This window comes from Citrus clementina, unplaced genomic scaffold (assembly GCF_000493195.1).
Source record: "Citrus clementina cultivar Clemenules unplaced genomic scaffold, Citrus_clementina_v1.0 scaffold_2, whole genome shotgun sequence".
Taxonomy (NCBI): domain Eukaryota; kingdom Viridiplantae; phylum Streptophyta; class Magnoliopsida; order Sapindales; family Rutaceae; genus Citrus; species Citrus x clementina.
In genome coordinates, this window is record NW_006262688.1 from 7,978,438 (window position 1) to 8,005,547 (window position 27,110).

At 34.9% G+C, this 27,110-nt stretch overlaps 3 protein-coding genes across 8 annotated transcripts in view; all 3 read right to left on the minus strand.

Moving 5' to 3' along the window:
• Positions 1–1,781: 1,781 nt before the first annotated feature.
• LOC18050789 (protein SMG7) lies at positions 1,782–8,829 on the minus strand. Of its 2 annotated transcripts, none has more exons than XM_006446225.2 (8): positions 8,594–8,829; positions 8,013–8,075; positions 7,276–7,881; positions 7,024–7,146; positions 5,602–5,831; positions 3,498–5,436; positions 3,228–3,374; positions 1,782–2,400 (listed from the first exon to the last, which is right to left on the minus strand). In XM_006446225.2, the coding sequence occupies exons 2-6, from the start codon at positions 8,073–8,075 to the stop codon at positions 3,519–3,521; spliced, it is 2,940 nt and encodes a 979-aa protein (XP_006446288.2). In that variant the 5' UTR covers positions 8,594–8,829; the 3' UTR covers positions 1,782–2,400; positions 3,228–3,374; positions 3,498–3,518. The 2 variants fall into 2 exon arrangements, with proteins under 2 accessions (XP_006446288.2, XP_024045875.1); XM_024190107.1 differs by having other exon boundaries at positions 8,013–8,130.
• Positions 8,830–10,958: 2,129 nt separating this feature from the next.
• LOC18050791 lies at positions 10,959–12,757 on the minus strand. Of its 5 annotated transcripts, XM_024192008.1 has the most exons (5): positions 12,622–12,693; positions 12,404–12,419; positions 12,131–12,180; positions 11,515–12,060; positions 10,959–11,392 (listed from the first exon to the last, which is right to left on the minus strand). In XM_024192008.1, exons 3-5 carry the CDS (start codon positions 12,153–12,155, stop codon positions 11,271–11,273), a joined length of 693 nt encoding a protein of 230 aa, XP_024047776.1. In that variant the 5' UTR covers positions 12,156–12,180; positions 12,404–12,419; positions 12,622–12,693; the 3' UTR covers positions 10,959–11,270. The 5 variants fall into 5 exon arrangements, with proteins under 5 accessions (XP_024047776.1, XP_024047773.1, XP_024047775.1 ...); XM_024192005.1 differs by lacking the exon at positions 12,131–12,180 and having other exon boundaries at positions 12,622–12,757; XM_024192007.1 differs by lacking the exon at positions 12,404–12,419 and having other exon boundaries at positions 12,622–12,715.
• A 1,212-nt stretch (positions 12,758–13,969) lies between these two features.
• Positions 13,970–27,110, minus strand: part of LOC18050792 (rho GTPase-activating protein 7) — an 18,647-nt gene continuing 5,506 nt past the window's right edge. The window contains exons 6-21 of the mRNA XM_006446235.2: positions 26,972–27,103; positions 24,435–24,512; positions 24,194–24,249; positions 24,042–24,111; positions 22,946–23,033; positions 22,253–22,496; positions 21,042–21,263; positions 19,647–19,997; positions 18,815–18,864; positions 17,154–17,214; positions 16,997–17,080; positions 16,698–16,811; positions 16,441–16,610; positions 15,231–15,300; positions 14,689–14,892; positions 13,970–14,499 (exon numbers count right to left, since the gene is read on the minus strand). Coding sequence (XP_006446298.2) covers positions 14,314–14,499; positions 14,689–14,892; positions 15,231–15,300; positions 16,441–16,610; positions 16,698–16,811; positions 16,997–17,080; positions 17,154–17,214; positions 18,815–18,864; positions 19,647–19,997; positions 21,042–21,263; positions 22,253–22,496; positions 22,946–23,033; positions 24,042–24,111; positions 24,194–24,249; positions 24,435–24,512; positions 26,972–27,103 — 2,180 coding nt within the window. The 3' untranslated portion in view covers positions 13,970–14,313. The remainder of the gene's footprint in view (positions 14,500–14,688; positions 14,893–15,230; positions 15,301–16,440; positions 16,611–16,697; positions 16,812–16,996; positions 17,081–17,153; positions 17,215–18,814; positions 18,865–19,646; positions 19,998–21,041; positions 21,264–22,252; positions 22,497–22,945; positions 23,034–24,041; positions 24,112–24,193; positions 24,250–24,434; positions 24,513–26,971; positions 27,104–27,110) is intronic.

A 27,110-nucleotide genomic window follows, 5' to 3' on the forward strand; every position in this document is an offset into this window, starting at 1 on the left:
TGTGAGGCCTTATATAATTGTCTTATTCGTCTATACTTAAAGTCACCGCTGGGTGAGTTTAGCACCTCGTATAATTTAAGATTATATTGCATATGCAATCTCATGCTGGAGGTGTAGTAACATCTACATTATGGGGCATTATAATGAATCATATGCAGAACTGCTACATTATGCAAACTCAAGAGGGACTCCGAGTTTGCTTAATCATTAGATCTTTTTTAAAATTAATTATAAAAACAAAATTAAGTTGTATTTTAAAGTTATATTATTTAATAGTATCATAATTTTATTTTGTTATATTATAATAACAAGTTTATATTGATAAATTTATATAATATTATTCGCCTACCCTTGGAAGACGAAGTAGAAAAAAGAATAAATATAATAATAATCTGATTCTTTGTCGCCGTAGTAAATAAGGGAGAAAATCAAATTTCTTTCTTCGTTTTTACTTTTTACGATTTACAAGGCAAAAAGAAAAGAGAAAAAATTAGAGTTAATAAACTGTGACATCGTGCATTGGAAAAAAAAAATAGAATTCTTTTGTAGCAAATTATTTATTAAGAAAAATCGATAAGCTTAATACAAAAGTAGAAAAAGAAACAATAATAACATGGTTTCGGTCATCTACCATTACATCCACAATGGTTGGCCATATTATTGCTATCCGAAAATTTAAAATTACATTATTATACACTTAGTTACTTTTTCTTTTCTTTTTTCTTTTTCTTTTTTTTAATTACAAGTCAACATTAGTTTAAATCCCCATCTCAATATGAATATTACCACAAAGCACAGAACGTGGATCTCTAAAGCTCAATGTTGTAGGTTCAAATCCTACACGGCACAATTTCAGTCTTGTTGTCTTAGATCTAGCCAAAATCGCACATATTGGATTGAAATTATTTACAAGTAATTTGAATTTGACTCTGACCTTCCCACTCCATTGTTTAAAGTATAATAATTGAAATATAAAAATAAATTATTTAACAACTAGTTTAATATAATTAATAAGAGATACTTAAATTTAATAAATTTAAATGATATAAATATTAATATAAAATAATGTTATATACAATCCAATTCATACTCCAACTCTAGTTCAATGCATTCTAATACAATATATCATAATATAATACAATTAATGCAATAAAATTAGTGTGCCAAATACACCCGATATATATCAATACATCACACTAAATTTTTCATTTTTCTTATTACATATCTTAAGTGTCCCATATCTCACTCAACATTTTCGTTGCAGTATACTTTATTATCTTATCTATCTTTTATTTATTTTTTATTATCTAATAACAACCTAATTCCTTGCATAGACCTCTTATTTCCACTCGACATTTTATTGAGCTCTTTAGTACCAGAAGAGAGTATTCAGAGGAGGCCAAGCTGCTTTTCTTATTGACTCAGAAGTCGCTCAATTATGTAATTATACAACTGATGTAAGAAGAAGCAAACTTAGTTCTTCAATGAAAAATCTTATTTCTACACGTTGAAAATTCTGCCGCAGCATGTAATTTCTTTCCCCCTCTGCCAGTCGAACTGCAAATGTGCTTTTGGCTTATAGAGGCCTCAGTGGAAGGACAGTGCACGAAGGGAAGAAAAAGCAACAAATCAAAAGTGGAAACAACTCATCTTTGGTTGCCACTTCATGTATCTTTCAAATTGGAACTTATCACAAGGCGGCAAAAAATAAACAAAAAATAACAAGCAGCAAGATATTATTTTGCACATTATAACAATTAAAGATGTCAAACACATAACAGTTTAAAATCAAGACAGACTCGACCATATTTATGACATTTAAAAAGGGGAAAGTAGTTCCACAGATTATTTCATTACACCAAAGTTTCTAGTTCGACCTCAATTTCAACATAGAAGACCAATGGCTTGCTGTTCTGTAGTACCACAAATCTTTACTCAAAAGCATATTACGATTAAACAAAGAGTTCTTGCGTCCCAGACGAAATGACCACAAACATGACACTTGGTACTCACCCATATATTTCGTTCTTCTACATGATTAGCATCCCACTACCCAACAACTTCGGATAACCAGTGTGTGCACCTGGCAACCTTGTGATCAGATCTCCAAAGCTATCTGCATAGAACTAGAAGAGAATGCACTACAGATAATCAGGCTGCCAGCATATGCTTGTAGCAGATATTCTGACAGCTTGACTATTTAAGAAAAGTTCATACGCATGAGTACACCATCTTATATTCCATCGCCTCCTCGAGACAAGCTTCAAAACCAACGAATGATCTTATTTACGACACATGCTATCCCCCATCCCAAGTAACCTGATAAGGCATTTACTTCTTACGAATTTATCATCATACAGATGTTTCCATACTTCCTCCAGCAAAAGAGCTCAGTGATACCTGCTTGAAGTGAAAGGCATGCCAAACTCTTGATACTTGAACCAACAAGCATACAAAATGTGCGCAAATGCAATGCCACTTAAATAGACATGAATTATGCAGATGCATGATATACAATTATTTCCGATCCATACATAAAATATACCCTCCCTTACAAGTGCATTTTTAATTTTACACAAACTTCACGGAGCTAGAATAAGGCAATCATATAAGATGAACCATACAGATCATTTGAAAAGGTTCTTAACCAACAAAAAATCAATCAGGTCAGAAGTTCGTAATGCCACAAAGATACTCAGTTCATCAGAGTGATGTTTGTGTTTGTGTGAAGATTGAATTTTTTTTCTTTTTGATAAAGTGTTTGTATTAATAAATAATGGACAATGTTTGTGCAAAGAATTAAAACAAATTTAAGATAAGGTAAAATTTACGAACCACATTGAAAGAAACTGATTCCAAACAACAAAGGAATTGCAATGTCAATAATAAGTTCTAAACCAAACACAACTAAGTCTTGACCATACCACTTCTGGGAGCAGAATAGAAGAGAAAAAAAAAGGAATTATATAATTCGTTCACGTATTTCATATTTTAACTCAAATTTTCACTAGTGTAGAACTTGATTCCATGATAAATTTTTCAAAACCTTAAACATTGAAAGACATCTAATAATTGCAGATATTATGAGTTGCACTTAAAATATTCAAGTTTGCACATTAATGTTTTCACTTCTAACAAGTATATTACCAGGAGTTTTAATTACTACTAGCATGTGCATGCACACAGATAGAATATATAAACATAGTCAGTATTAGAGAGAAACTCACTTCTGTAATAGCAAGTGCCTGCAAGAAGCCAAGGCCACCCATGCTCCAACAAAATAAAACTCATCAACACAAAAAAGGCTTTGAAGTTGGAGTTTAAATTCGGAAGCGAAAGGATGCAGAACATTCACCAGAATCTTTCTTAAAAACCTGAAAACCAAGAGAATGCTAGGCCATGACAGATCTCCAAGCAAAATATATACATATATATAAAAACAGAAAAATAACAGAAGAGGATGCAATGTCAAATCAAAATACACACATAAACCTTACCAGCTATGTTTTCAACTGATCTCACACGAAATAACGACCGGTCCAGATAGACTGTCCTTGATATTGCTCAGGCAGTGGAGTAAACTGGTTTCCATTTATGAGTTGCTGTTGCCTCAGCTGTTGTTCGTGCTGTAATTTTAAATGCTCAACACTCTGGTACTCCTGCCACCCCTTCTGTTTTTCAGCATGGGACTGCACTGCTGGAAACTGCTTTCCAGGAAATGGAAAGCCTGTCCCAGCCAAGCCATTGCTGTTACTGACATACGGAGGGTTTGCATGTGATAAATAATTGATGGAACTACCAAGTCCAGGCCCTTTTGTTGAAGGCGGCAACTGATATCCATCCAACCAACTGTAATCATCCATTAATGGATTCTCGTTAGTCAACTCAGAACCAGAAATGGGTGCAGTTACTTGCTTAGAAGGAACTGGGCTGAAGCCAGGTGGAGGTCCCAGATGCCTGACAGGTCGGCTAACTGGACTTTTTCTGGGGCCTGCGGGGAAAGCTGACGAGGCCTTCACAGCAGAACTGTCAGCAGCAACTCCCAATGATGCAATGGCATCAACCTTGGATGGTATAACAGCTTCTGGCCCATTTGAAAAACTATAGTGCATACCACTTGCATTGACATTAACAGATTGTTGGATGGGAATTGTCCTTGCTGCAGGGAGTGAAGGGCCTATGTTTTCCAACATCTCATGTTTCAGCACACGCCCATTCTCTGGGAGCCTCAAACCTTTCAAGCTATTAGCAAGAGACACTTCTTCTTCCATAAGCTGCTTTGGAGCATGTGGCTGAACTGACTGCAGATGTTGAGGCAGAATATTGCCAACTGATACAGGTAGCGGTAAACTAGAATCATAAGTAGACTGCTGGCGAAGGTTGTCTTGAGATGTTGAAACAGAACCAGCATAAAATTGTAGATCACCTACAGCAGCATTATGGCCGGGGGTAAAGCCATCATAGGACATCCACGTCGAACCAACCACATCAGCTCTCTTCTCAGTAACTGCTGGCTTAAAAACAATGACCTCATCCTCCTCCTCCCCATCCATGTACAGTTGTGGCGCCTGCACAACCCCCAAATTCATCGCTTTCTCAGCTTGATTTTCTAGAATTAAATCATTTGTTTTGGACACGTCTGAGGAGGTAAAGGTGATGTCATCCAATGGCTCAGTACCAATAACAAATTTCTTCACCTTTGAATCAAAACACACTGGTTTTTGGTCAACCATAATTACATTTGCCAAAGCCTTCCCAGCTGCGAAAATCCTTTTGACACGATCTTTCCTTTCCTTATTACCATCACCTCCAAAAGAGACCTTCCTAGAGAAATCTAAGATAGTCTGTGCAGGAAGGAGTGGCAAAAACCCTCTTAACTCAATATCCTCCCACAATGCTAGTCGATTTTCAGTTTCTGCTTCATCATATCTGCTCATATTGAAAAAGCAAGTCAAGTCTTCATCATCAGCAACGGACATTGGGCCAAGGGACAAGATCTTATTAAGGAAGGATATGCACTGGTTCCAAAAGTTTGACCTAACAGTTGCCTGCCTCTTGTCTGCATCACTGCCAGAAGCAATATCAGGATAGCAGGCCAACCATTCTACAAAAACCAAAACACCAGGTAACAGGTAACTTGAAGAAGGATCACTCAGCTGCATACATCTCTCTATTATATGCCCCATCAACTCAAATACAGCAGTGAATGCATTCTGAAGAAGTACAGCACGCTGTACAATTTCTGCGTAAGTCTGATTTTCATTTTCCTTCTTCAAATTATGAACTGTGAATATAAGAATGGAAACAAGCCTAACTATAAAAAGAGCATTCTCGTTGGCATCTGATCCAAAGTTCAGTTCCTCTTCTGGCCCAGAAGAAAGAAGATCACACAATCCACTGCTAACCAAAGCAAGAACTTCTGCAAATGTCTCCAGACTGGAAAATAGAAATCACAGGAAGCACGTGGTATCAGAAATGGTTGGTTTAAATATTATGATAATGTTTATGATATATAGATGTTCTAATAATATTCATAATAATAATAAGAACAACAAGCACACCAACAACTATAATAAACGCTAGATGTTCAAGTTTTAGTACCTCGTGCGTGTAAAAAGAATTCCATTTAAACGGACAAAGCGAGTGCAAAAAGCTTTAAGCTTCTCCTGGACACCAGACACACTTTCCTTCACAGTGCTGGTCTCCATGTCAGCATCTTTTGATGCAAGTTTTGCTTCGACTTTCCCTCTTCCTTTACCAGTCAACCGCCCAGCCTCCTTGGCAGTAGAAGATTTAACATCTCCAGACATCTGAGAGTAACTCTGACGGTTCTGCCCCAAAAAAAAAGGGAAAAAAAGCTAATAAATAATACAATACAAAGAATATGAATCTTGACATTTGCAATACTATAACTAGACTGGCCATTCACATGAAGATCCACAATGTTCAAATTCTAGGATCTTTAAGAAGCATCCATCAACCAAAATTTCAAACAATCCAACCTGACAAATGCAGCCTGCTACTTAACAATATGTTCTGCTTACTTATTCAATGTGACGACATCAAAAGACACCAGATCACATAAAACCTTCCATTATGTAAGAATCATTAACTAATTTTATTTTTTTATTATTATTATTTTTGGCTGATTGCTTAATCCTCATAATTTTCTACATCATTATTATAGTTTCTCATAATAGATATCTACTCCAAAAATTAAAAAAAAAAGATGGTTGCAAAACCCGAAAGTCTAAGCCTTTGCCTAAATTTGTTCGATCCAAACAATTTTTTTTTTCCTCCTCGCACATTTACAAAGGCCTAAGACCTCCCCCCCCCCCCCTCTTCTCACTCAGCTTCCAACCAATCTGTCAAAACTAATGTGTTCGAGGAAATTTGAAAAGCCATTAGTTAAATGGTTCACACAATTCTTTTGCTGAAATCTTTGGCTTTAATGGAATCAAAAATCAAATGATAATTAATATAGCAGTCCATCTGACAGCCAATTGATAATTAATTAGCAAATATGCTCAAACAATCAAATGATTACCAATTAATTGCAATCAGCATCCATAATCCAAAGTTCATACACGACCAATAACACAAAAAAAGGAAGATAAAATGGGAAATTTTGTCTTAAAACATTTAAAATACCCAAGCTTTTGACTCCAACTGGGGGCGTGAACAATCAAGACAATATATCAAAACATTTTAACTAAGCAGTACAGGCATTATTTTTTATTTCCCATGGTAAAAAGACACAAGCCCAAGCTTTCATCTGCACATGGCATATAATCTACAAAACTGATGTAGAAGACATAAAATGCCTAATCCTCGAAACCCAGATACAACTACTTATCCAATGAAACAAATACACATGAACAAGTAAATATTCTCTGCTACTTCTTCTAGCAATGGTACAATAAAAGGCACATCAGAAATGCCCAACATATTAAAAACAATAGGGGCAAAAGCACACACATCACCTCTTCTGCATATTATTCTATTTGTCAGATAGAAAAGTACCTTTTCAAATGCAACAATCAAGTTATCCCTTGCAGTTGAAAAGGGGCTATCCACTGCCAAACTTCGAAAGTACCGATAAACAGCTACCAACTCATCACTAGAATAAGAAGCCAATATAGCAAGCTGAAAAGAGAAAATTTGATAAACTAAGGGGATCAGAATTGACAATGTGCCATATCGACATCATGACCCAGAAAGTATGGGAATAAACTTGCATTATCATTTAATAACAGGAAACTTGAAAAGCCAAACCTGGTGGTGGGGATTCCCACTTGATGGCCAAAGAGAAGCAGCTTGCAGATAGTAACTTGAAGCTGCTGCATACTCTCGAGATTTAGAGTCGCCCTCCCCATATAAACCTTTGTACCTTGCTAGGTCCCCCAAATATATCAAACATCGGTGACAAGAAACCAAACCTTTCTTCACCTCAGAAGATTTCTTCCCATCTTTGTCCATGATGATACGATTCTCAGAATCCTCAGAGAAATTCCCCAAAGGAAGCCCATATTTTGCTCTGATCTTCAAAATCAATTCATGATAAAATCCAGTTGCTTCAGAAAGGAATGTTTTAAACTGCTGTCTAATTTTTGTAACTCGATCAGAACGCGAAGGTACTTTTGTAGCCTGCGATGTGTTCGAGCCTGCAGAAGAAACAGCAGCACTATAGTGTGCCCTCAATTCTTCGATTCGCCTGTAATGTAACTGCCATAAGGCATATTCAACATTGTGCTGCTCAGAGAAGGCATGATCTTCAAGGATTATCGCCTCATAATTTTCACGCATCTGTTGCCAAGCATTGGGATCTGATGGAATTCGCGCCTGGACTGACCTCCTGCGCTTATTTTCCAACTCAATATTCTGCATAATATCCAGCACCAAAAAATTAAGGATCAACCCTTAACACAAAGCACTAATTCATGATCATGTTATAACTATGGCGGAAATAAGAGGGAAAGAAGGGAAAAAAAAAAAAAAACAGAGAGAGATACCTTTTCATAGAGGCGTTGTGCACGCTCCCTTGCTGAAGGAGCAGGAGCAGACATATTATCCATCTGCACAATCATCATCCATCAAAAATATTCGACCAATTTCAAATTTGCACAAAATCTGCAGAAAATAAACACATGTTACCACAAGCCCAAAAAACTTTACTCAGAAGCAAAGACTATCACCCGCCAAATAACATAAATTCCCATCAGACCAACATTTTTAAAAATCCCTAAAAGTGGTAATTAATAGGCCTCCTTTCCAAAACAATTCTTTCTAAGACGACTCTACCAGGCTTCATCAAACGGATTTTTTTTTTTTTTACTTTCAAATCACAACCACCAAAGCGTAACCTAACTCTATTCAATTATTTTCGAAAGCAAAAATCAAAATCAAATAATAATAAGAAGAAGAAGAAGAACAGAAAAGGTAACTAACAAATATCCGATCTGCTACAGCCAGGTAAAATAACAACAAAGCATAATTAAATCAATCAATCAAGCAACCCACATGTATATCTCCACAAAAATATTCAACGACAAAAATTTAAAAAAAAAAAGAAAAAAAAAGAAGAAAGACTGACCTGAGGAACCAGATCTATAGAGGTTGAGGCGTTGGATCAGATCATAGCGGCTGCAAATTAATGAGAGACAATAAGATATTTAGGGTTTGCTTCGAAGAGAGAGAGAGAGAGAGAGAGAGAGAGAGAAGAGAGGAGAGAGGTGGTTTTGGTATCGTATTGGTTGTTTGTCCGATTGGAGATGAGGTTTGAGAAAACTTCAATGTCTTTTCCTTTTTCTTCCCCCCCCCTCTCTTCTCTTTTTCTTTTATTTTTTTTCGGGCGGCGATTTCCTCAAACGGTGCCGTTTTTATACCGCCTAGTCTTCATTTCCTTTCCCTTTCCTTTCTTGACAGGTATATAATAACATCTAGATCCTTCATTTTCTGCTAAATCACATAAAATAGCATATTTTGTAATGAGTTTTGTAAAAGTCCATATGATGATATGAACTTCTTTGTTTTGGTGTCTTGACTGTTACGTCACTGAAATCAATTATTAGTGTATGCGTTTCGTTTTTTTTTTTTTTTCCTCTTTTTCTTTCCTATGAAGAGTACTTGCATTATGCAAAATAAAAATGATCAAAAATCAAAGAACTTCAAATAAGGGAGCTAAATAAGCAATCTAACATGCTCTAAATTTCTTTTCAAGAGTATTTATTCCACAATCTACTATTGAATTATATCTCTTAATATTATTGAAAATATTAATTCGAATTTTGTGGGATGTGTGTGTATATATAACGTAAAATAGTTATAAATTGCTCTTCAATATTTTTAGTTGGAGTAGATTTCTGAACACAATATTATTAATTTGAGTAGACTTGTGAACTAGTCTAAATAAATTTCTAGTTTATTATAAACATACATATATATAGTCCTAATAAACCTTAAACTATAATATTTATAACCCTTAACCGTGTTCTTACTTCATATTTTACAAAAAACATAGGATCTGTATGTTATTATTAAGTTTTCAAGATTTAATATTCATATTATGTAATATAATAATACCCTCTCTTTTTTCTTTTTTTAAAGTTAGAAAAAAATATATTTTATTTTAGGTGTACATGTTTAATTAGTTATTTTATACCTTCTTGGAGAAGTCTCTCAAAAAAAAAAAAAAAAAAAAAAAAGAAGAAGAAGAGCTTCTGGGAGAAGGAGGGGGGGTCCACACGACGAGGATTAGAGTTCGACTCACTCTCCAATTTGCCTTAAACCTTCCTGCCGTCTATTTTCAAATCCAGAATCTTCTTTTTCTAATCTACAAGATTTAACATAAATAAAAATAACGCATCAATTTGCTGATAAAATAAAATGAATTTATTTTCCCATTTCCCCTTGTGTTGACTTTACGAGTGATTTTCGATGTGGCTCTAATCTAATAAATTCCTTATGGTCAAGGTATCTTGCTTGGGTAATTTACTAATTTTGCACATAAATTAATGAGAATGCTATCATATAATTTGGGTTAACAAGAAAGCCCATCAAAACATGAACTGAATCTCTGTGATGTTCAGTATCAAAATATTTTGGTTTTATCAATCGGCCGTCGTAAGAATATCTTCTATAAATAAATCGATTTTGTTCGTATATTATAGATATGTGATATGATATGGGTCCGGATGAATGAACGAAATTTCTAAGCTTAAAAGCAGACTAAAAAAATTTAACAAATAACAAGCAAGATAAGATTCGACATAGCTTTTATATTTTAACTAGCATTAATAATTTTTCATAAAAATTAACATAAATACAGAGAGTTGTTTAGTTCTTGACTCCTCGTCAGCCGGAGCACATACCACGTACAAAAATGAAAATCAAAAGCGAAAAACTTTCAAGGGATGAGACGCGTTGAGCACGGTAATGCCCTGAGGCTGACTATTGAATCGTAAAGACTAAAGACTACGCTCAAAACGATGACTCCACTGTTAACAAAGAAAGATTAACGAGCAGTCAATCAAAGATCACGACCGTTCAAGAGCTGCTTTTAATTTTCATCTACAACAACAGAATTGTCTGGTAGTCAAAGTGGAAAGTTTACCCTGAAGAGAAGAAATGTTTGAGCCCCGATGCTGACTCAAATTTGCACCCTCGACAAAACTGAAAGCTCTAAGTCCATCGGACAAGGCCTTAGAGGAGACTTGAAAACCTTTATAGATGCAAAAATCAATTACCAATTGCATTGTCTTATATTGTAGTACAGCAGTTATGAATGGCGATGGGCAATGGCAGGTTCGCGCTACGGCTTGGGAGAATCCTACCCCTTAAAAAACCCCGACGATTTTCAAATGAAAATGCAAACAAAGAGCACATATTTCTGATATGTTAAAATAGATAGACAAAATAAAAAAAAATAAGGATTGTAATATCCTATCAAGACATATCAATTGGTTGAATGATCATATATACCAATTTGAAAGCCAATATCCAACATTCACAATACAGCAATTGGAAGGAAATAAGATGTCAAATCAGTTATTTACATCATTTGTATTTTGGAGAGGACAATGGGGGAACACAGACAGAATAGATTCACAAGTCCAGTTTCCCAATAAAAACTGCTCCAAAGCTCTAGCACATAAATAAAATAATTAAAAAACTCAGAACTAGTCGATTCTACCTGCTCCGAATGCATACTGGCCATTCGGTGAGGATACTGATATTGTTGCTAGCTACTTCAAGGAATTCATGATTCATGTTCATGTTTTCTGCAGATTTGTCCTCCATATCGTATTGATAAGCCATCCAAAATCAACTATAGGATTCCCAGTCTGCAGTCTCACAAGATGTTTTCTGTATGGTATTAATATATTCTTGAGACCTGCCATGCATAAGAATTAAAACAAAAACCAAACATTAATGCCAAGAACAGGATCTCAAACCAAGATTACAGAACAAAAGTGTCTATCATAGTAAAGATCAGTGTGTAGTAGGTAGGCATGCCTGTGATGCACATTGTCTTATAAAGATGAGCAACACGAGCATCTCCTCTTGTATCCATGTGCGGCCTCTCTAAGCACTCAACGAAAGCTAAGTCGGCTTTCAAAAGCTCAGTCTGATCATGAGTGTCGTAACCAATATCGTGGCAATAACAGCAATAATCCAACCAATCCATTGGCCTCCTGTCCCAAAGGTTAGACCCGCTGTTTTTGCCACTGGACCAATTGGGCCCACAGTAGTGCCCGTATCGAGGAAACAGTTGAGAAAGGAATGCTCTTGGGCCTTTATGCCATGGAACCTTTGACACATATGGTCTAAATCGCACAGGGTTACCCGCTTCTCTTTTCTGTAACACACGAGGGCGCGCATACCTCTTCAACTCTTTGTTTATAGTTGTAGGTCTCTGAATCTTCTCTCCGGCGTTAATGGCCCAAGGCACGAGCGAAAGAAGGGACCACCCCCACAGCTTGATATCGAAACGAGCATTTTGATTAGATTGTTCCATGATAACAGTTGTAGATTTAACGGTCGGTCCCAAATCGTTCTCCTCTGACAGAACACTGAACCATCAAATCCTAAGAAACCCAAAAATTCATTTCAAACAAAAGCAAGAGATCACCATGTGATAGAGTTTTAGCTTCCATGGAATCACTCACTTGTCTATTAAATCTGTCATTGAACATAAATATAGATACATCACAGAAAAGCAAAAAACGCAAAGCACAACCCAGAAAGCAGTTAAATAACATGGATTTTTCAAAACTTAGAAAAAATCTAACAAATAAATTCGCCACCAACTAATAATTTAATCAAATCAAATGAAAAACCGCGTGAATAAAATAATAAAGCTGCAACAACACGAAAAGCAACAAGGAAACAATCAAACTCGTACCTTTCGCGGCGAGTTGCTGAAACAGAAAAACAATAAGGATAAAATATCGAATTGATATAATACGTTAATAATTTTATGTTAATATGTTTTTGGTTTTTAATTTTTTGTTTTCCTCAGCAACCAAACAAGGCCGAATAATATAATAGAAATTCAAGTAATAGAAATTTTAACATAATAAAACTGGCAGAAATTTAAAAATGAAGATAGATTTTGCTTACGTGCGCTGTTTCATGGATTAGAAGTGTCCAAGTGCGATGGTGTAGATAGAGAGAAGATTGAAGAGTCTCGAGAGACGTTTTGATTTGTGGTCTGTGGATAATGGGACCAGTCATAACTCGCAAGCTTGAGAATGAAAGCTTGACTGACCTTTACGAAACTAAGCTTATTTCTCACTTGTTTAATTTAATTTAATTTCTCTTTAATTTATTATAAAACGTTATAAACATGCGATAAAGTCATAAGACAATCCCTAGTCAATTTAAACAACCCTAATAAAAAAATAAATTAGTAGTGTTTGCGTATGGAATTTTACAAATTAGATATTAATTCATATTCGGTTTATAATTTTATAAATTATAAATTTTTATTCTAATTTAGTCCGTGGATGGATGAAATTCAATCCAAATTCAATCCATATATTTATGGATCGGATGCGGATTTTACCCGATCTATTATTTTGTGGATTGGTTTGTAGGATAAAAATGTTTAATTATATCCTATTCTTGAACTAACTAAATATAAAAATAATTTTAGGACTGATTAAATTCAAAATTAAATACGATTTAAATAAATTAATTGTTTAAATAAAAATAAAAAATACATTTAAAGTTTTAAAATGCAACACAAAAAAAAATTTCATTTGTTTAGATCATGAAAGTTAACTACCTAAGAAGCTATATTTGTTTATTTAATTATTTTATATTTTATATTATTATTAGATAAGATATAATATTATATTAATGTAACTATATTTTTATTTATTTATTTATTAGTTAGTACTAATGTCATATTTAAAAATTTACTTTTTAATTAAATAAATACATTTTTTTATTTTTTATTTTTTACGAATTTTTATAAATTTATAAAAATAAATACATATCCAATCCACCAACTAATTTTTTATTTTTTTTTAACTGAATTCAATCTACCAATTCACAAATTAAATTTTTACGGATCGAATTTTTACGAATAAAAATTGATCAGATTGAAAACTTGTGGGCTTGTTATTGTAGCTCTTAGCTCAATGGGCATTAAATTTTATTTCATTGATCAATGAGTTTGAAAATTTGGTAAAGTAAAAGATTAACAAATTAATTTGAATATTATTTATCCCTCTATTTTTATTGTTGTCATTTTTTACTCTTTTAACTATTTTGAGTGGATTAAATATTCACATAATGAACTTCGACATCAAAAACGAACTGTGCAAATGACATTAAGATACACTGCAATTAATTTGTACACATCTTACACCTACATAGAACAATTGTCGAAAATAATAAGCCATTAAACCCCCTAAAAGAAAAAAAGAAAAAATGTTCCATAGGAGACGTCTTTCACAAACAGAACCCAAAAATTTAAAAATAACAATAAAAAAGTTTTTGTTTTATATAACGCGTTCACCTACTATTGACACAAACCAAAACACTTGTTTTGTTTATAACATTTAGGGCAAAAATTACAGCAAGGGGAACTCGAAAGAGGTCATTGTTAGTAATGAAACCAAATTCTATGCAAGAGAGAGAACCCCCCCAAAAAAATAAATTGAAACAAGAAATTTAAATGAAAAAAAGGAAAACTAACTGAGCCCACAAGACTACATATACAACTATATGCAACACTGAAGGATGTACAACAAGAAGAAGACCGACATTTTTAATCTCGACTCCTATGATAAGCACCATCTTAGGTTAGTTCCACGGTGGAGATGATGGTCTGTAGATGAAATCTTGTGACGACGTAGTGCCATAGTTTAAATCAAGGTTGTGAAGTTGTTCCATTAGCTGAGATCGTCTTTCCTTGAAAAAATCAAGACGAGTAGTTAATTCTACCAAGGCAGAAGAAGCAGTTGATGGATGCCTAGCATAATCCGTTGCCTGTAAGATTGTCAAAAACAAATAATGTCGGTTAACAAAAATCAATTAGGAAAATGTATATAAAGATTGTTCAGTAATTTTCCAGTCAATAATTTGAACTGTGTTGCTTCAAAATTTTGGAGTCAAGAAGTAGTATCAGGAGTTGCAAAACAGAATGTGCATTGACGCATTGATGAATATCAAGCCTACCTCTATCGGTCTTGAAGTGGAAGGGACAGATGCAGAATCGACACCACATAGCTCATCCATTGACACATTTGTGGATGCCTCGGTACTTTTCGAGTCACTCAAGCTGGTTGACTCCACAAATTGCTTCCGAGGCAGCCTGTTACTGCTGCCGGTTGCTAATCCTTGTCCTTTAATATTCCTCCAGTCTGCCCCTAACAAATTCTCCTGCAGTGCAGCAGTAGAAGATTATAATTACCATTAGATAAAGCATGCAGTATTGATAAACTCAAAAGAATAACTCATGACGGACTCAACCTCTAAAGGCAACATAGATCCTAAACAAAGGACCGTGATAATATAACATCAAACTACGAAGGCATTTGATAATCTGGAATAGTGAAGGTTCAATCAAAATGCACTAAATTTAGTGAGTCAAAACAAACAAATAGAATAAGTAAATAATTAATAACTTGAATTACCATCTTCTCGTTTGAAAGTTCTAAATACATTTCAATCGAACGAGAAAGACGGATGGTGATGGGCAAACAATTTCAAATATGTACCTCAGTTCTTTGTTTCCTTTCATGATTAACAAAAGCAAGAGTAGAATCAAAGTCTTGCTGAAGAAACCTCCTGCAAATATCAAATATATTTTATTAGTAAAAGGCTTTACTTGAACAGAATCTGATGTGCCACAGTTATTTCCATTTTCCTCTACTAGGAAAAATTAGCAGCCTCAACTACCCATTATCCTGTGATATTAGAACTGAAATACATATTTTTAACTTTATTATATACACTTGCCGTGCTATCCAGTTCTCCCTACAGATGAATAGCATGCAGGCAAAAAGATAATCTTTGCCATATCTTTAAAAGCTCAAAGTTGCTAATATATTGGCTTCAAAGTGTTAAAATAATGGCTAAAGTAAATTAGTTACCAAGTGTAACAATTTTATGATTTAGAAAAAAAAAACAAAAAGTACGCAACCATGAACATGTACCCAGACACTTGTTGGTTCTAATGGAGAGCAGAGGCATATTGTTTTTGGCTTTATTGACATGTTCTGACTAGTGTACTAATATTACAGGATGGAAAAGGAGCTTGGAGAGCCAAAATTTGAAAAAATAGCAAAAAGGGAAAAGAGGAAAAGAAAATGAGAAAGAAAGAGAAAAGAAGAATATCCCTCTTGTAGGCTTGTAGCCTTCAACTTTTCACAGCTCACTACACCTCTTACCAGGTAGCTGCCTGTCCCCAACCTGTTTCCCTTGCTTCCCTTCCCCCATCAAAAAAGGGAGAAAAAAATAGAATATAACACTGACATATCGTGTAGAAACCCAGCTTAATAAAGAAGTTCATTTACACACCAAAGTAACTTCCCCAAGCCAACCACATGTAGAAACTGATGCATATGTTACTATCATTTTCAAAACACAAAATAAACAAATAACGGTCACCAAAAATATGCACATTATATCTAGACAAAATTTAAAATAGTCAAAATTCAGAATCCAGACGGGCATGTATTCTGACGGGAATGGATTAATTGCTAAGATTGAAAATTAACCATCATGCCGCAGACAATTGTTAGCTGGAGTACCAGGTACTGAAAAGCAAGAAAAGGTAATCGAATGGGTAGGTTAAATATGTCGGAAGAGAATGATCTGCAGAGAACCCTTTCATGATGTCAATATAAATATTGCTTATGACTACTGACAATTTTTCACACCACAAGCCAAAAATATTTTAGTAATTGCATAATTTGGCATACTCACTGTTGAGAATTATGGTTTTGGACATTTTGATAACGGTCACATGCATCTGAGAGAGAACCATAATGATGCTGTCGCTGCTGATTAAGTTGATGGTGGAGTTCTGCAACTTTTTGCTTCAACCTGGCCACGTCTGCTTCAGCAAGAGCAATCTCCTCCAGCTCAGCCCTTGTCTTCACATCAGTTTTAAGTCATAAGTATTTGTGCAACTGAAGATCTAGAAATAAAAAAGAAACAAATCTTTTATAATCTGTACAAACTTTAGAGTCCATGCCACGTGAACTGGAAAATTGTCCAGAAGACATGCTCAAACCAACTTCTAATGCAGCTCTAAGATCCCTCTCAGCTTGAAGCTGCTCCTGCAACCTTGAGACCTGTTTAATCATTTGCTAGTCAGTAGACACAAACAAAGAGTGAACAGTGAAAACATTTTAAACATGGAAATAAAAGCAAAAAGAAGAAGCATCGAAAAATCTAATGCAATATCCAGCAAACAAATGAAAGCAAATAAACATTAAGGGAAAAAAAAGGCAGTATTTAATGGATAAAAAAGAAATACATCTTGCTCAAGCGCCAAACGACGCTCATGCAAAGCTTGCTTCCTTCTTTCCAAGCTAGCTTGTAAAATGGCATTTCCTCTAGCCTGTCACAGATGATGACCAATCCTGTTAGTAATAACACTGATATTCCATGACTAGTTTATGCAAGACTAGTACCTCCTTTGCAATCCTATGTCGCAAGTCATTCTTTGTAATCTCAAGTCTCTGAATAGCAAGCCTACAAACAAGTCAACAGATTTACGTTGTAAGAATATATTAAATATAAAATGGAGGAAATTTTGACACAACAAAGAGTTGATGAGAAAAGCCATTTCAATCTGCAAAATAACTTATTGAAAGGACATGTAAAAATTGTTTTGAAAAAATCCATCATCTAATCAACCATATGAATCAAGGATTTGACAATGGCAAGTGGGAGGGACATCAGGACTGAACCCCTTTTAGTTTCCAAACCTTAAAACATTCCTTTGAAAATGGCAATCTAACCTGATTTCCTTCACTTATAAATATTCAAATATAGGATAAAATGTAGAAAAAAAGCTTTCAGAGAATACTTTCTGGGAAGACTAGTTTTCATAGGAAGTTGTGTCATTAGATTTTGAATGCAACCAATCTGTTTATTTCAGTGCTTTCTAAGTTAGTGGTATGGCTGTTTCCTCTGATATCTCAACTTGTCTTTTGCAATTCCAGATATAACACAACATCATCAAGTTACTTCAACTATATTCATAGGGGAAAAAAGGTGGAAAAACAACAAAAAATAACCGCACATCAATAAATTGAAACCTAATAAACTCGTCTTACCCTATTTAACCCCAAAAAAAAATTGTTAAAAAAGAAAAAAAATTCCCTTGTGTTTACCATTAATTATCCACGAAGCCATGCATACAGCAGTAAAACTGATCACCATTTTAGGGAAATTGTCTCAAATAAACCTCAAGTGCGAACTACTTTATACAAGTCTGGTACAATGTTATCGATTAAACATCAAAAGAGAACTTACTTGTACGCCAACTAATCTTAACGTACATAACAGTAAAATTTTAGAAGCATCTAGGACTAACATAGGTTTCTAAGATTTTCTATGCAAGGGTATTAAAGTTAAAAGGTTTAGAAGAATTAGGATTCTTGCACACTGCCTTAGAAAAATATGGTGATATTAACTACAATTATACATTTAAACACATCTAAGGATGTTTAAATCTAGCTATAAACAAGAGACTAATAACCTTAACAAAGGAATGCTCCACAGCCTTTGCTTTTGGTAGAGGAACAAAAGCTAAAACTCTTTGGAAATGTGCTGCGGCAGCTCTGTTTTGTGTAATCTGGGAAGAAAGAAATGTTCGTATTTTTTAGGGAAAAAATTATAGATAATTCTGAAGAACTGTGGGATAGAGTTCGTCTTTTTACTTCACTTTGGGCTTCAGTTTCAAAAAATTTTAAAGATTTATCCTTTTCCTTCATACATTTAAACTGGGATGGGGTTTTGAGATAGGGAGTTATAACTGACTCTAGCCTTGCATAGGGATGATTGGGTATACTTTTGTATAGCACAAGTACTACTAATTTTTGTCTTCTTAGTGGAGAGCGGGTCCAATATCTGTTTTAAATCTTCGTCATTAATATATTTTTAAGTTTGTTACATTTTTTTTTAAAAAGAAAACACTCAACAGATAACATCCTCAAAAATAGGAATAGATATTTAAAATATAAACAGTAAAGATAACAAGCTTTAAGTTTGACTCCTTAAACAAAAGCATCAAAGATAATGAAGACAGTAAAGGAAAGAGGTATAAAGAATATAATGAGCATCTTACTCTTCTTCCCCAGATGAATCAATGGATTCCACTGAAGATGTCTTTCTCGCCTGTGTGCAAAGTCAATAAAGATCATCAATTGCCTGACATTTGCATTCAAGAATCCAAACAGCAGAGACAGGACTACAGTATTCAATGTTGTTTACCCATAATTATAGATGGATAACCACCCACACAATAATTCATGACTTTTAAGTTGCATGGCTGCACAGCCAAAAAAATTGTTATTTACAACCGATACCTTGCACTCTGCAAATTTCTTATCAACCATAGTCACGGGACAGGTGGATCATGGTAAATGTAGATAAAGAACAGAAACCATCTAGAACAGCCCTCAAGTTGAGTACATATACCATAATTCAGAGAACAGTGAATATTCTCAATTTCTCAGTAACACCTATAGCTGAAATATTTCATGCATGCAAAGAAACAAGCAGTCTGCTCTAAGGAAGGGATGAATAATATCAGTACAAGCATGAGTGGACCAAAAATATACAAAGAAGAATATGCATAGACCTAAATATGACCTCAAAACAAGAATTAAGACTAATGTTAATAAAACAAATGAAAATGACCACAGCTACAGAAACGTCCAAATACAGCAAATAAAAGGGGAAACAACAAACACAAGCTCGAATGAAGAATTAAGAAAAAATTTGCAGTGGGAAGCATGGTAGGAACAATTGTTTGATCTATAAATTATATTTTTTAGAATGGAAAAAAAAGGATGAGAACATACATCTATCAAACTGAAGTAAACTACCATCTGCTTAATAAAATATTAAAGCTCCTAAGAGTAAATCTTAAGAGAGACAATGAATGTCAAACTCACATTGCTTCTTCCCCAGAAGGCAGATCGCTTTGCGCTGAAATTGGAGCTTGTACCTTTACCCACTGGCTTCTCAGCAGAAGACTCAAGTCCAGATACAGATAGAGGATGCCCAGGATCCACAGAGGAAAGAATCTCCCCCATTGAATGGTAAGATTCACCAGCAGGTAAAACACTAGAAACCTCCATCTCAGTAATTGAATTTTCATTTCCTTTCTTCTGTTTACCTTGTTGCTCGATCACCTGATCACCAGGATCCCCAATTTGTATAGGGTCAATGGGCAGCTTTGAGCTCTCGGCCGAAGCATTATTATTTCTGGGGGATCCAACATCCGAATCATCACCTCCAAGAGCCTGTATATGTGCCAGATAATGTAGATTTCAATTTAAACAATAGTTACCTCTTTTTAATTTTCTAAATGAACCCCAATAATGCAAACACTTCTAAAATAAATCATCATAAAATCAAGTGCATCTCTTTCACTCTAACCTCATTTCTAAAATTACCATAAGATATAAGCTGAGCTATGCACACTTGACTATAAAAGCAACTTGTAGAAATAAAATTTGTCCAATCTCAACATTCCAGTGCTTTCTTTAGAAGAAGCATTATGTTGCACACAATGGGACAAACCTCAGGTTTCTACTTGGACAAGACCATGAAATTCAACATGTCAATGAAATCTAGTCATAATCTTTCAATATTTCAAACAATGCTCAGCTTTATTATATAAATGTGCAAGTAAAAGGCTGATTGTTTTGTTCAATTAACGGAAACGATCATCATAATCTACTTAAAGATTGTGACTGTTAAAAGATATGGTTTTTTTAACAATATCATTGAGAAACCAACCTAAATGCTAAAAGATATTAAGAGGAAGAGCACAAGTTATGAAGCCACACCAAGTTCAGACTTCGTTGATGTGGGATTTCTAACACCCTCTCACTCATCAAGGCCCAACACAATAACGAGCATGATCTGTGAATTATAAGAATACCCAGTAGGGATTCAGGGAACAGACATAATACACTTCAACCCAAAGACTTGAACTATCAGTTGGACTAGCCAAACAGATGTTTGAATCCAAATCCATAGAGGCAAAAAAGAGAATGAGAATACTTAAAAGTGGCACATGCAACAAATAACTCAATTTGTAACCTGTTGGGAAGACATTGTACATGTTCAAGGCCATGAAAAACCTAAGATTTTGTCGATGAATGAGTTCTTCACACAATCTATAACATTAAGATGAGAAGCAAATAATATTACTGCAGTCGCAAGGCAATAGATGACAAAAGAAAAGAACTCGAAGCAATATGTACTTCAATCCCCTAATAAATTTCACCATGCTGGAAAAACAAATGTGATACAATTTTTGTGACAGGAAAATAAAGAACCTTGTAGTCATAAAGATCACTGCCAGCATAACCACTGCTTTCACTTAATTTCCCACTGTGTGCACGCTCGGGATCATCGTCACTTTCTGGATCAACTTCATTTTGTGCATCATGATAGCCATTATTTTTCATATCCAGATTTTCTTCATCAGATGAATCCTCACTACCACTGTTGTCAACATGAGAATCAGCTGAAATAGAGCATCTATGGAGACTTTCATCCTGAAACACCAAGCAGAATATACACAAGTACAGAGTTAAACTATGGTAACATGGGGAACTAGCTTGAGACTCCAATAAGAACAAATGTAAGTTTTTAAGAATATATCCAAGAAACTATTTCCACAGATCCGGCTGCAGCCCTTCTAGCTTTCAAAACAAGCTACAATACTTCACAAAACTTAAGTTGGACCGAAGTTGCAACAATATTCAGCGGTTCCAGTCCAAAACCGCTGGTATGGTTACTTTTTTCCAGTTGACTCTTCAGTCATCAGGAACAAACTTAATTTTCCTGTTCAACAATAAATCCAAGCAATTTTTTCCACAGATCCAGCTGCAGCCCTTCTAGCTTTCAAGCATATTATCATACTTCAGGAAACTCAAAGACCCTTACCTAAAATGATTCTATACCAATTATATTCACAACCTAAATTAACATCACAAAGCACACATAACTTTCATATTCACAACTATAAAATTTTGTTAGAATCACATTAGAATTAGTATTCTCATTTTTTCCGGAGTTACTTATTTAATTTAGGATTTCCATTATGAATTGTTTTCTTTTACGCTTAGTGTTTCTCTAAGAATCCTTCAAATAGTGATGCCCTAAGACTTTTACAATCAAGCAAAGAAAGAAAAATAGTCTTTTGACAAATTGGAGGAAGATCCCCATGAAGAGATCAACCCTCTTCTAATCGTTTTCTTGACTTTTTACAGTAATGATAGGCTTATAAAGTTGGGATACAAAGTGCTGAATTTATACTGGCGCCAAGTCGATTATGGTACAAACTTTGTATCCCAACTTTGTAAGTGTGTGCATCACTAGTATATTTTCAATTGATAGAACCTTAGGGTCCTATTAAATTTTTGAAATCCAAACCTGGGTACTAAAGTATACATAATCAATCCAATGATATAACCTATTGACTATTGTATTCTCAAGAACACCAGCAATTATCAGTCAAGCAATCAAACAGAGAGAATCTTACATCAAAAATATTCTCATATTCCTCTAAAAGAGTTGCAATGATGGCTTGAGCATTATTAGCAGCATTTGCAGCAGCAAGAAGCTGAGCAGAGTTATCACCGTTCATATCAAAATCATCCTCCAACTCACATTCACCAGCTAAAAGAGGTCGTAGGAGCAAGGGTGCCATGCAGGCTGCAACAGCAGAAGGAGTCATTCGGTTTTCATGAGCATGAGATGATATTGTGTGCATCATCCTCAAAATTCTGCAAAATAAGGAGCAATTGTACATATTAGATAATTGTATGACTATGAAAAATATGCCTGCTCACTATAGAAGTTGCAAGCATCTTTACTCACAAAATGGACATATTTCAAAACAATTAAGTTACTGCTGAGTAGCCACTAAACCCAAAAGCTTAAGCTAACAGCACCAGCCTCACTAAACCATATCTTCCAGATATATTGTCTTTCTATGTTCACATTCCCATCAGCACTGATACATATGGCGTCTACTAGCTATGACATGTGCAGATTACAACAAACAGAAATAAAACAAAAAATTAAAAGGACAAAATGCATAGGCTATAGATTTAGAGCAGCGCAGAAAGTAAACACTATAAACAGATCAGCAAACATTAAATTAGCAAAGGATGACACTAAAAGATGCAACTAGGGAAAAAGGTTGAATGTATACAACATGTTCAGAGGTTACCTCTGTAATAAACGCCGATTTGGTTCGGGAAATGTCTCTAATATTGCAGAGCGCATAGCACTTATCCGAGCTTCCTTCCGATCAATTTCTTATCCAATAAACAGTAAGGCAACAATATCAGTATATAATGATGCAAGTAAAATATAATCCACCAAATTGGGATCAGATGACAATCATGTCAACCCAAGTTGAATGTGAATCAAAACAACAAAACCCATTAGCTTTAAAATCTTTTAACGATAGAAACAAATGTCTGAACAAAAATGCTTAGCACAATAAAGATACAGCACTTCTCCCATAAAAGGCAAGGATCCTCATATGGTGCTTATTCCATGATTAGATTAGAATATAACTTGCACAAATAAATATTTGCAAGTTACATCCAAAATAGAAAACAAAGCTCACTAGTTTGTGATAACTTTCATTTGAGAGGGCAACAAGGCTCAATTATTTTCAATAGCCACTGCAACAAGGAAAATGTTGAAAGGTCTCCAACGACAAAGACACAAACCTTGGCAAATTATTAACTGTATGAATGGAGAATATATACGTTAAAGTCCATGCGAACACTGGACATGCATGAATGCCAGTATGACCAACAGCACAAACAGTCTTGTTTTCTTCACTGTTTTCTTCTTTTTCTTTTTCTTTTCAAAGCTAAGAAAGGATATGTTCAATAAATACACCAACTGATATTTAATTTTACTATTTAGAACATGCCAATCAACACTCATTCACAATTAACTGATTCTTTTCACAAGCAATTAGCCAATATCTCAATTTGATGAACAGTTGTTTTTACGTTTTGACAAGTTTATCATCCAAAAAACGACTTCAACTCCCTTGGCAGTAACAGCCAAAACAAAACCAATTGTCAATGTACAAATAAATGAAATAATGAAGAATAAAAAAAATAAGTTTGCCTCAAAAAACAAACACATAATTTACTCAAATCACCTCGACAAAAGGTGCTCAAGGGGATTTGTCTAAAATAAACAAAATAAATCATGTTTCAATATCTTAACAAATCCAAAACTATAATCAACCAGGTAAAAGAATACAAAATTAGGAAGAACAAAAGATAACTGAAACTTACTATAAGCCTCCAGTAAGGCAGTACAGCAGGATGCAGGCACTGGAGAGGACGGAAGCTCCCTGAGGACATGCTGCAGATGAAACAACGATCTTGAAAGTTAAAGTAACTACATTAACTTAAAAGTCACGAGCAGCAGCAAGTGAGACGAGTACCTTAACGCAGTCACCAATAACATGAGCATCCTCATCAGCACTAAATTCAGTCTTTCCTACAAATAACGAAAGAGAAATAGGTGAGCCACAATCTCTCAGTATGAAGGGCATCGCTACAAAAAGTTGCACTTGACAGATGAAATAATTAAACAAGGAAAAAGGATATCTAACACTTCTTTATCAGTGTAATTAATTAGCAACTTTCAAAATAAGGTGTAATTAATATGAATCAAAGGGATACCCTGTTCATATTCTTGAACTCTGCGGTCCACCTCCTCAACATCTGCTGCTTGCCGTAAAATTCCTTCAACTTTAGTTCCTGTAGAAAAAAATATCATATGCGAAAAAATATAAGAGATGAAATTCAATGAATTCATCCAAGCACTATTTAGAGAGGTGAGCAAGTTAATCAACACCACCGGCTTCGTACATCTTTTCCTTTTTAACAACAATACACACTCCCACTCCCAGCTGAATATAACCCACCTCCATTAAGGCTCAATCCTGAATTAATTGGAGCTCGGTTTGGCTACATGATTGTCCTGACTACTTCATTACACCTCTAATTTTTCCTGTTGCTTTTAATAGGAATCAAACCTTTTGTTTTTTAATAGGAATCAAAAGATATTATTATTATTATTATTTTTTGAGGAGAAATCAAATGTAATATTATTAAAAACAAAGAAATGGAACTAAAAGTTGGTAAAGAAGCAGCTGACCAACCATTAAAGCAACCAAAAGAACCAAATAACAAACAAAAAAACCAAGAATCAATGCATTACCATTCAAATCTGAATTATTTTGACTCAAGAAAACAACATTTCTCAAAATTAACTTGCAGCTGAAGCCCGTGAAGACACCCAAAATCAAACTCTAGATCAGAAAGAACTCCACCTCCCAGCTAGAATGCGAGAAGATCCCTTTACCCTTTTCACCCTAATGACTTCAAAAGATGCCAAAAGATTTCCATCACAATACAATCCCACTCAGTAGCATCCTCTTCCTTCATCTTAAAACACTAATTCTCAATGAGCAAAGAAACACATATGAATGCACAATAACCCACTTTAGCAAACTTCATTAAGAATATTTTGTTGCAATCTCAATGCACAGGAAAAATGAAGAAAAAGAGGACCAACCCCTTTAGCCTCAATCTTACACAACTCACCAGTGGGGTGACAAACAACGCATTCTTTTCTGAAGAAGATTACACATGTTCATCTTCCATGAGCAGTGCTCCAAGTACAACATTGACTTTTACATGACACTTTAGCATCCATACGATGGAGAAGGGATGGAGCCTCCTTGTTAGCATCCATACATGGCACTTTAGCATCCAACGTATTTGTGTTGACTTTTACATGGCACAACATTGACTTTTTTGTGTTGACCAGACCCTTATCAGAACTAACTGGGGAGGGGGGAAAAAACGATCAACACAAAAATACGAGCGTTGATATCCAATCTCCCTACGAGAGCAGGGATGGAGCCTCCTTGTTACTAGTGGGGATTCAAGCCTTAGTAAGAGGAAAAAAAGAAATTATACTCAAGCCACCTCAAATAGACTCTAATCACAGGTTCAATATCTTTTTCCTCACATGTTCGTTACTTTTACTAAAGTTTTTATGTTTTATCTATTTTACTATCAAATTGTTGATAAAAGCAGACCCCTCTGTCCCTGTATAACACACCCTAGAGTCTCACTCATCAGGCATTCATCTAACTAGATTATTGATCCATACAAGTCACAAATTACCTTTTTTTTTTGTTGGGGGGTGGGGGCAAGCCCTAAACTGGGGAGTCGGTCAGGCGTCCCAACCCCATGAACCATGAGACAGCAAAGGGAAGAATTTTTAAGCTCACCAGAAGGATCGAACCTAAGACCTCAGTCACCTCGATACAGCCAGGCACCAGATCCCAAGCCCTCAAGAGAGTGGGCTACCGCGTGGGGATATAATCTACGTTTTTTACATTTGACAAATCCCTTTTTCTCTAAAACAACTACAAAGAAAACCCATCAGCACGGTCATAGAAAGTAGTATTGAGAACAATTCCTTCCTATCATTCTTATGATTTTCCACCATCTCATCAGCAACTGACACCACATCTAAATTTATCTTTGAAAGTATCTTCAGAAAATAATATTGCATCTGTAAAAATGTCCTTCAATCTAAGAGACAATGCTTTTGCTCTACGTTTTAAAGGCTTAACCTAACAAATGGGACGGTAATCAGGTGGAATCATTTTTCTAGATTTTCAATATGTCCAAGTTCACTGTATAATATATGTGCCAGTACCTGGAAACAATGCGATATGCTCAACCCACCATAATGATGGCAGAAGAGAGCAAGCACCATTTCCATCCTTAAAAGTGGTCAGCGACTAGTTTAACATTTGTATTTGAGAAGAAATATCCAACCCAAAATTTTTGGTTTTTGACACTGAAAAAATAAAATCTAAATGAGGCAACCTTTGCAACTATCAACTGCACATCCTCAACCACTCATTGATGCATATTTCATACAGTTTGAAGACTGTGGAGCCACTTCTTAGTGCCAGAAGAGAAGTCAGTGAACACTTGAATAATTAAAGTGCAACAAAAAGTGCCAATTAACAGTTGAAATCACAAAACACATGAACACGTATGCATAATTAATTATAAAAATTAAGGGTGCAATTTTTACCCGAAGAAATGAAGGAATACATAAAGTTCAAATATAAACACAAGTACAGTAATTTGATAAAGAATAAAAATGAATATATGAGATCCCCACTTACCAAACTTCTCAAGAAATCGAAGAGCTTTCTCAAGAAATGATGGACCTCCATCAATATCCTCAAGGGCCAGCAAAATTGGTCTTCCAACTACCAAAGATTTAACAGGACGCTTATCCCTCCCTACATGGCATATCAATAA

Bases quoted from the DNA above. Each gene is read 5' to 3' on its own strand.
- LOC18050789 (XM_024190107.1), bottom strand. From the start codon at position 8,090: ATGATGATTGTGCAGATGGATAATATGTCTGCTCCTGCTCCTTCAGCA. The intron at 5,832-7,023 runs GTACTTTTCTAT...TTTTTGGGGCAG, and splicing joins TGATTGTTGCATTTGAAAAG to AACCGTCAGAGTTACTCTCA. The intron at 5,437-5,601 runs GTACTAAAACTT...TCTATTTTCCAG, and splicing joins ATTCTTTTTACACGCACGAG to TCTGGAGACATTTGCAGAAG.
- LOC18050791 (XM_024192005.1), bottom strand. From the start codon at position 12,735: ATGACTGGTCCCATTATCCACAGACCACAAATCAAAACGTCTCTCGAG. The intron at 11,393-11,514 runs GCATGCCTACCT...TATGCATGGCAG, and splicing joins TAAGACAATGTGCATCACAG to GTCTCAAGAATATATTAATA.